Below are 10,196 nucleotides of genomic sequence, written 5' to 3' on the forward strand. Positions count from 1 at the left end.
TCCAGGCCCCACCTGTGCCCCTTCCCTTCTGGAACTCCCACCCTCACCCGCTTCTCTCTGCTGGGTTCAGTCTTTCCGTCGGGGAAACCTGTGGCACTGTTTGTCTAGGTAAAATCAGGGCCCCGGCTTTATTCTGGGAAGCTCTGAATAATAATTACTAGGGAGAAGAGGGAGGAAGCAACGCGGTAAATCAAGAAAGGACTGGGCGCTGATGAGGTCCCCGCCACTGTGTTGTCACTGAGCTGTTGTGGTGCTGCTGTCAGCGCACCCGGGCCCACCCAAACCTTTCCATTTCTTACCTACATTTGGTCTCATTCATTCGCATCTAGAAATGTATTCAAATGAAAAACAATCCAGGATATAGGCATATGTTAATTTTCAGGGATGTTTAGCAAGGCTATTTGTGGTAGAAAAATTGGAAGCTACATAAATAACTAACAATAGGAGACTGATTCTAAATCATGGAAATTTGTTTAGTAAAACTTTTTTTTTTTTTTTTTTTTTTTGAGACAGAGTCTAGCTCTGTGACCTGGGCTGGAGTGCAGTGGTGCAATCTTGGCTCACTGCAACCTCTGCCTCCCGGGTTCAAGTGATTCTCCTACCTTAGCCTCCCAAGTAGCTGGGATTACAGGCGCCCACCACCACGCCCAGCTATTTTTTGTATTTTTAGTAGAGACGGAGTTTCACTGTGTTGGCCAGGCTGGTCTCAAACTCCTGACCTCAAGTGATCCCCCCGCCTCAGCCTCCCAAAGTGCTGGGATCACAAGCATGAGCCACCGTGCTCGACCAGAATTTTTTTTTTAGACAGGGTCTCACTCTTTGCCCAGAATGCAGCACAGTGGCATGATCATGACTCACTACAGTCTCCAGTTCCTGGAATCAACCAATCCTCCTGCCTCAGCTTCCTGAGTAGCTGGGATTACAGATTCATACCACCACTCTTGGCTAATATTTGTGTGTGTGTGTGTGTGTGTGTGTGTGTGGAGATGGGGGTCTCTCTGTGTTGCCCAGGCTGGTCTTGAACTCCTGGGCTGAAGCCACCCTTGTGCCTCGGTCTCCTGAAGTGCTGGGATTGTAGGTATGGGCCACCACACCCAGCCTTTTGGTAGAATTTATTGCGCACATTTAAAGTCATTTTAAGGGAGAATATTTATGATTGACAGAAAATGCTCACTATAGGCCAGGTGCGGTGGCTCACGCTTATAATCCCAGCACTTTGGGAGGCCGAGGCAGGTGGATCACTTGAGTCAGGAGTTCAATGCCAGCCTGGCCAACATGGTAAAAGCCTGTCTGTACTAAAGATACAAAAATTAGCTGGGCGAGGTGGCCTGTGCCTGTAGTCCCAGCTACTTGGGAAGCTTGGGAAGCTGAGGGGGGAGAATTGCTTCAACTCCGGAGGCAGAGGTTGCAGTCAGCTGGGATCATACCACTGCACTCCAGCTGGGCAACAGAGGGAGGCTCCATCTCAAAAAAAAAAAAAAAAGCCCACTATATATTGAGTAAGGAGAAAGCAGTTTACAAAACAGGTTTTGGTGGGCTTCAGAAGAAAACAGGGAGACATAATATGGATGGGCAGAGACAGGAAAGTGGTATCTCTAGGTAGCTGGCTGCTAGGAATAAATTTTATGCCATGTTATTTTTGCAAAGATAAGAGACAAAAGGATATGTTTTAAATTGCGGGGGTGGTCAGCAGTTCACTCACCGGTGCTTGTGGGCTTTGTTCCCTCCCTGGAAAGGGACGGAGAATTCCACATCCAGAGGGAGCCCTGCCGTCCATGGTTCTGAGCTTGAAGTCACTAGGACTTCTTTCAAACTTGTGTGCCGAGGAGACTCCGATGTTGGCCTCAGTTCCCAGGCTGAACTCAGCAGCTCAGCCCATGAAAACTTCTGTATTGAGACAAAGGAAAGGATCTGTCAGAAAGCAACACCTATTGTCCTGAACTTGACACTAAGAAAGAGGACAAGTGATAAAGAAACTGAAGACAAGTGGTAGAGAGAGGTGTAACATTCCAGCCCCTCAACCTAGAAATGTTAGTAGAATCAACAACAGCTTAATAGACCAAGAGCCAGAATCCCCCAATGATGATTCTTCATAAGAAAAAAGAAAGAAGACAGGGATATAACTCATCAGCAGCTGCAGGGCAGGCCATGCAAGACGGGGGAAAGAACAAAAATGTTCCAAAAAATCAAAATTGGAACTCTGAACTTTTCAGGTCCCAGCTTACTTTTTAAATCTCAAGCTAATCAGAACTTTGCCAGGGCCAAATGTAGTGAACCTCCATCACCAAGTGTTCTTCCCAAACCACCAAGCTGTTTCCTTTAATTCTTCTGATAAGGCAATAATGACATTTTAACTTAAAACCTTACTTAAAGTACAGGTACAAAATAAGATAAAGTACTAATGTTTACATTTAGCTATGTTTACAGATAGTTGTCAACTGGTCTAAAACAAATACACCAAGGGATTAATGTATTAGTGTAGAACTGTTAATTAGTATAAAAAATAAAATTGACTTCATCTCATTTGTTTTATGTGTTGGGTGCACTGTGATGTAATGATAGCATCAGTGCAACTTAAAGTAACTAAATTAAAAATTGTACTAACTATTAAGGGTTCTCAAATGAGGTTTTTTTTTTTTTTTTTTTTTTTTTTGAGACAGAGTCTTGCTCTGTCACCCAGGCAGAAGTGCAGTGGTGCAATCTTGGCTCACCGCGACCTCTGCCTCCTGGTTTCAGGTGATTCTCCTGCCTCAGCCTCCTGAGTCACTGGGATTAAAGGCGTGCACCACTACGCCCAGCTAATTTTTATATTTTTTGTAGAGACGGGGTTTCACCATGTTGGCCAGACTGGTCTCAAACTCCTGACCTCAAGTGATCCGCCTGCCTTGGCCTCCCAGAGTGCTGAGATCACAGGCATGCACCACTACACCCAGCCTCAAATGAGTAACTTTTAAGTGAAACCATTCAAGTTTAGATTTGGGGACTAGCAAGGGCATCAACTTTTTCTATTGAATGTTGGGGGAAAATAGTAATATAAGATTATTATTCATGGATAATAGATTGCTGAAAGTGAATCAGATTGTAAACATCTAGCTAAGACACAGGATTAAGAAGTAGGTAAACTTCTGAAAGTTCAGTATACTAGAAGCACTCAAACCAGTAATATGCCAACAACCTGATGCACTGCCAAAAGAAAATGTGAAGTTTTCCTAATAGTTGCATTTTAGTAAATTGTACAGTGGTGAAACTGGAAAGGGCACTTGGGGTTTATTAGAACGAGGCAGAGTATACCCCAATGTCCCTTTCTCTAAATGCAGTGGATAGGTGTCTGCCAACAAATACACCAAAACCTTTTTTTTTTTTTTTTTGAGATGGAGTCTCCCTCTGTCACCCAGGCTGGAGTGCAGGGGCACGCTCTCTGCTCTCTGCAAGCTCTGCCTCCCGGGTTCATGCCATTCTGCCTCAGCCTCCCGAGTAGCTGGGACTACAGGCGCCCACCACCATGCCCGGCTAATTTTTTGTATTTTTAGTAGAGACGGGGTTTCACCATGTTAGCCAGGATGGTTTCGATCTCCTGACCTCATGATCCGCCCGCCTCGGCCTCCCAAAATGCTGGGATTACAGGCGTGAGCCACCGCGCCCAGCCCAAAACCATTTAAAAAAAAATAAAACATCATTTAACGGTCACTCAATAGCTTTCAAAATACATTTTTATGGCTGGGCACGGTGGCTCACACCTGTAATCCCAGCACTTTGGGAGGCCGAGGCAGGCGGATCCGAGGTCAGGAGTTCAAGACCAGCCTGACCAACATGATGAAACCCCATCTCTACTAAAAATACAAAAATTAGCCAGGCACAGTGGCACATGCCTGTAATCCCAGCTTACTCAGGAGGCTGAGGGAGGAGAATCGCTTGAACCCAGGAGGCAGAGATTGCAGTGAGCCAAGATCTCGCTACTGCACTCCAGCCCAGGCAACAGAGCGAGACTCCATCTCAAAAACAAAACAAAACATTTTTATATTATGGCACTGCCTAAGCTATTCTGATAGTAATACGACCTCATCATTTCTGCAAAGCTTGCCTTGGGGAGAGGAAGCTTGCTTTGGAGAGTTGTATAATGTGAAAGTTTTAAGTAACTAGGGAAGAAAGAGCCATGTAAATACATGTAATAAACTTGTAGCATATGTAAAGTTTTCTTGGCCTTTATCCTACAAAAATGGAATATTTTAGTATGAATTTGCTGAACATAAAAGAGTGTGGACTTTTTTTTTATAGTATGGTCTAATTTTAAAGGTCCAAAATAATTTTTTTGTTTTTTAAATCACTTTATTCTGGCCGGGTGCGGTGGCTCACGCCTGTATGTAATCCCAGCACTTTGGGAGGCTGAGGCGGGCAGATCACGAGGTCAGGAGATCAAGACCATCCTGGTTAACACGGTGAAAGCCTGTCTCTACTAAAAATACAAAAATTAGCCAGACATGGTGGCACATGCCTATAGTCCCAGCTACTCGGGAGGCTGAGGCAGGAGAATTGCTTGAACCCAGGAGGCAGAGGTTGCAGAGAGCCGAGATCACGCCACTACACTCTAGCATGGGCAACAGAGCCAGACTCCGTCTCAAAAACACAAACAAAAAACAGAACTTTATCTTAAACTAAAGCCTGTTGCCAGGCACAGTGGCTCACACCTCTAATCCCAGCACTTTGGGAGGCCAAGGCAGGCAGATCACTTGAGGTCAGGAGTTCGAGACCAGCCTTGCCAACATAGTGAAACCCCATCTCTATTTTTTTTTTTAGATGGAGTCTCGCTCTGTCACCCAGGCTGGATTGGAGTGCAGTGGCACAATCTCGGCTCACTGCAACCTCTGCTTCCCAGGTTCAAGCAATTCTCCTGCCTCAGCCTCCCAACTAGCTGGGATTACAGGCACCCACCACCACGCCCAGCTAATTTTCGTATTTTTAGTAGAGACCTGCCTCGGCCTCCCAAAGTGCTGGGATTACAGGTGTGAGCCACTGCACCTGGCTGATAATTTGCATTTTTAACTGCTTCCCAGGTGATGCTGATGCTGATGGTCCAGGAACCACACTTCCAAGAATCACGGAAACAAAGCCTATATTCAACAACAAAATTTGCATAATTCTGTCTCCCTTTTATCTCAAATAACAGCTTAAAGGAAAGAAAATAGATTAAGTATCATCCAGAATACACATAATGTCATTTTATTTAATTCTCACAACACTCTACAACATAATTGTTACATCATTTTGTGGAGGAGGATGTTACATCTCAGAAATTAAGCAACTTGCTCAACATTATACAGTAAGGAAGGGGTGAACAAATGTGTTTGACTTCAAAATCTACATTCTCTGTTATACCTTGTTGCTTCTAACGATGTTTAGCCAGCATAATTGTATTAGCCCAGAATTTTAACTTCATTCTACTTTCTATGTCGTGGTCTGTCTTCTACTTTGTTGTAGTCTATTTTAAAAATTTTTGTTATAAACTGGTTCAAATTATCTAAAGAAGGCCAGGCACGATGGCTCATGCCTGTAATCCCAGCACTTTGGGAGGCCGAGGCAGGCAGATCACTTGAGATCAGGGGCTGAAGACCAGCCTGGCCAACATGGTGTATTTATAATACACAATAAAAGATGGCTATTAAAATTATAACTTGGGGCCGGGCCAGGTGGCTCACGCCTGTAATCCCAGCACTTTGGGAGGCCGAGGCAGGCGGATCACGAGGTCAAGAGATCGAGACCATCCTGGATAACACGGTGAAACCTCATCTCTACTAAAAAAATCCAAAAAAATAGCCGGGCCTGGTGGCAGGTGCCTGTAGTCCCAGCTACTCAGGAGGCTGAAGCAGGAGAATGGCGTGAACCCGGGAGGCGGAGTTTGCTGTGAGCCGAGATCGCGCCACTGCACTCCAGCCTGGGCGACAGAGCAAGACTCCGTCTCAAAAAAAAAAAAAAAAAAATTATAACTTGGGGGAAGTGTAAACCACACTAACCACATGACAAAAGACATTATGAAGAAACACATCTTACTGCTCACCGGTAGCATAGGTCATTGTTCCTTAGGAACTGGTCCACCATATTCTCCACTCGCACAAACCAGCTGGGCACTGCTTTGTAAACGAGGGGAGTGTCTCTCACATCGCCAAGTACTAACCAATAACTGTATCACATACCTCTAATACATATAAATTCAATTCTCTCACTCTCCTGTATAAACACAGAACCCCATCTCTCTATCAGAGACACATATACTACATTCCCAGAATATATAACCCTAATAACCACTTACTGAAAAATACAAGCACAAAGCTCCACAAAACATTCATCCAAACTGCCATGCCCTTGAACACACACACACACTCAATACTCATGGAGTTCCCTACATGCCCTAAATATACCTGCGATTAACTAACACGCCACAAATATGCAAACATGCCACCTCATATCCCCAAATACACATCCAGTCCCACAATACCTGCACATATGTAATCACACCTCTAAATGCTCACACAGAAATAACTCCTCCATTTTCCAAGACACGGAATCATACAAAGTCCACCTCACAACTGCACACATTCATTCTACCAGTCCCCCAATAGTCATGGATCTGCCCTCACACATTGAAATGGCCATACACAACCCCTGAAAATCGTGAAAAGAAACACACACAATGATGCAACATATCCTAAGCACACAAATGGTCTTCCTACATTCCCCAAATATGTAAACCACAGTGTACATCCACAAAAATAGACACAAGCACTTTCTCTATTATTGCCCACATGCACAACAAGATAATTCTTCCAGATCTGCCAAACATTAGACAAATACAAATCCCTAACATTCATTTCAGAAAACTTATGGAAAATACATCTTCACAACCCAAATCATAAATATCGAACCCCAATTCTTCTTGTATACACATATTACACCTCATATCCTCCAAATATAAACACTCACACCTACACACTCTCACAAAAGCAGTTATGAATAGTTATGAATGATCTTCTTTACTTTTCTTTTTTCTTTTTTTTTTTTTGAGATGGAGTCTCGCTCCTACCTTGAAGTGCAGTGGCGTGATCTCCTCTCACTGCAGCCTCCGCCTCCCGGGTTCAAGCAATTCTCCTGCCTCAGCCTCCTGAGTAGCTGGGACTACAAGTGCATGCCACCACGCCTGGCTAATTTTTGTATTTTTAGTACAGATGGCGTTTCGCCAAGTTGGCCAGGCTGGTCTTGAACTCCTGACCTGAAGTGATCCGCCCACCTCAGCCTCCCAAAGTGCTGGGATTACAGGCATGAGCCACCATGCCCAGCCCAATTATGACCTTCTTTAATCTGCAATCTCCACACAGACACCACCAACCCACACAGGTGAATACATATTAGATTCTCACGAATTAAATACGCAACAAATTCCAAACTAAGCATTCATATAAACACATTTTCACATACACACAGCCACCCCCACAAATCTCACACCCCCCAAAATGCAAAACAAATCTTTCTCACATTCTCAAGTACACACACTGACCAACTGCCCAAGACGCACACGTGTGTGCAGTAAATTTTAGATATAATACATGTGTAGTCTACAATTTACAAATAATAATATACACTACTTTTTATTTAAATTCCACATAAGTAAGCGGTTCTCATAGAAGCTTTTCTTGACTTTGGCCACACTCTTGCTTCCACAACCAACTTGTGGAACAAGTTGTGAACAGACTATGAGTAAAGGCCTGTTCTTCCACTTTGCAGCTGCTCGTATCATTGACAAACGAGCGTATTAGAGCATGCATGCTGGCTGATCATTCTGATTAAGGCAACAAGCTTCACAACTCACTCAATGAGGTCGTCCGTGAGAACTTCACTGATTTTACGAGGACAGGAGCTACTTCTTTGCTGAAATGCATCACGGTTTCAACTGCTGAGGTTTTCCTCAACCTTTTGCATTGTTTGGAATGTGAGCAGCACGGCCGAGACAAACTTTGGGGTTCCCACTGCATTGTTAAACCTCCCCCTTCACTTCAAGGCCAGGCGAGCAAGGGAAAGGAGCGCGGCCTGGGCGTCCCGCAGGGCCCTGCTAAGGACCGCTCCTGCCTTGAGCGCAGCCACAGGCCCTCTCTGGCCACAAGGATGGGGTCGCCCCGCAGACACTGGTGACCAGCGGAAGCATGACCAGGAGGCGATTACCTTCTAATCACAAATAACTTTATTTTTAGGTAACACCACGGAGGACGCCATGAGAGCTAAGGCCGTTGGGTAACCGCCCTTTCTGCTCGCGCTGCGTCGTCTCCCTGCCCCGAACCACCGGCAACCGATGCTGGGAGCGGTTGAGGGCGGCCGGCTGCGCGCTGGAACCCCGCCCACCTCGAGGCTCCTGCGCAGGCGAGCGGGGCAGGCCTGGAGCCCACCCTGGGAGGGCCCCGCAGGAGATGGGGAAATGGAGGGACGCTGCACCTGGGTGCTTCCTGGGGCCAGGCGACGCCTTCTCCTTGGAGCCTCCAAGACCGTCCCTCCTAGAAACGAGAGAGTCTGACCGGGCGCGGTGGCTCACGCCTGTAATCCCAGCACTTTTGGAGGCCGAGGCGGGTAGATCACCTGAGGTCAGGGGTTCGAGACCAGCCTGGTCAATATGGTGCAATCCCGTCTCTACCAAAAATACAAAAATTAGCCAGGCGTGGTGGCGTGCACTTGTAGTCCCAGTTACTTGGGAGGCTGAGGCAGAATTGCTTGAACCCAGGAGGCGGAGGCTGCAGTGAGAGGAGATCACACCACTGCACTTCAAGGTGGGAGCAAGACTCCATCTCAAAAAAAAAAAAAAAAAACTAGTACAGAAGCAACTCACTGACTTGAGTTTGTAGTAGCTCCAGAACAAACTTGCATCATCAGATCCTTTCTGCTCATTTGCAGGATTCCTACCGTCTGTCTCCACGTGATGACACTGAAGAGCCTTCACGTCTATGACGGCCTAGGGCCTCAAGTGCAGAGACTGAGAGCTCTGCCAGACACAGCATGGAGCCGCCATTCCTCTACTGTTCAGTGATTGGGTGGAAGAGCATCTGTCCTCTGAACAGGGGATCCAAGCCCTGAGATGATGTTTCTCAGCAGTCAGTGTGGCCCAGGACTTTCTGTGGGCATGCTCAGAGAGCAGGGGCCAGAGGACTTTTAGCCACCACCTTCTATGGCCAGTCTTCACAAATTACCTTTGGCTAATTTGATTGTCTCTCCTCCTGGGGTCTAGGACTTCAAACACATACAGAAGCGATTGCAGAATTGAAACAAGACACTTCCACAATATACTTTTTGTATCAGTGGCTCAGAAAAAGACTCATTCAAATCCTGTATCAAAGCCATGTGTGAGCATCTTGAGAAAGCATTGACTGACCAACTTGACAAGGGAGGAAGCAAACAAGAATTCTGCCCTTCTTCAGTGCCTGAGTGTGATATTTTGCCTCAACATCCCTCTTAGATGAAGTTACTGATTGAAAATCATTTCAGTTTTTGCCCCATGATAAAAGATCGAGTCCTCAGAAAGATCTCCAAAGCATTTACTGTTTGTTTGGTTTGGTTTTGGTAAGTTTACCATGATTTTGCTTGAATTGCTCTCCGTTGATCTTCTCAGCTAAGATCGAGGTAGAGTTGCACAGCAGAAGAGGGCTGCATGTAAGGAGGCAGCTCTGTCTCGGAGGACAAAAGGCCTGGGAGCATCCAGACAGGCAGTCACTGTGTGGAGGTCACTCCCCTCCCAGTGGCCACTGTGGAGGCATTTCATAGAAATGCTCGCTGGACCATTCAGTTTTAGAGTTGGGACAAAACCGAGAACTCATGAGGATATTGGACAGGAGTTAGGAAATGACTTTTTCACACAACCCAGGCGAGGAGGGGGAGAACCCTGGGCTTGAGACTTGCAATCCACTGCCTGCCCCTGCAGTGTGGCCCCTGTCACGTTTTCTGCAACTCTGCCTTCTTGAGTCCAAATGTCTTCGAAAGGGGCAAATGCTTCTTAAGTGCCAACAGGGTGTATTTCAGTGAATGTTCACAGTGTGCACTGGTCCGGCTGAAGGCCTCTTCCCTTCCCCAACACCCACCCATCAGTGCAAAAGACTGCTGCCCAGCAGGGAGTGACATCTGTGTCTCAGATTTTCTTGCTGTGCTCTGAGTACTCACTCCTCATCTCC

General features: G+C 46.0%; 1 protein-coding gene and 1 pseudogene across 1 annotated transcript in view; one reads left to right on the forward strand and one right to left on the reverse strand.

The window, feature by feature from the left end:
* Nucleotides 1–10,196, reverse strand: part of LOC104004300 (uncharacterized) — a 39,284-nt gene that overhangs the window by 19,062 nt on the left and 10,026 nt on the right. Inside the window, exon 3 of the mRNA XM_063788517.1 lies at nt 1,703–1,887. Within this exon, the coding sequence (XP_063644587.1) occupies nt 1,703–1,887 (185 nt within the window). The remainder of the gene's footprint in view (nt 1–1,702; nt 1,888–10,196) is intronic.
* Nucleotides 2,065–2,574, forward strand: LOC100609856 (proline-rich nuclear receptor coactivator 2-like; annotated as a pseudogene).

This window comes from Pan troglodytes, chromosome 11 (assembly GCF_028858775.2).
Source record: "Pan troglodytes isolate AG18354 chromosome 11, NHGRI_mPanTro3-v2.0_pri, whole genome shotgun sequence".
Lineage (NCBI taxonomy): Eukaryota > Metazoa > Chordata > Mammalia > Primates > Hominidae > Pan > Pan troglodytes.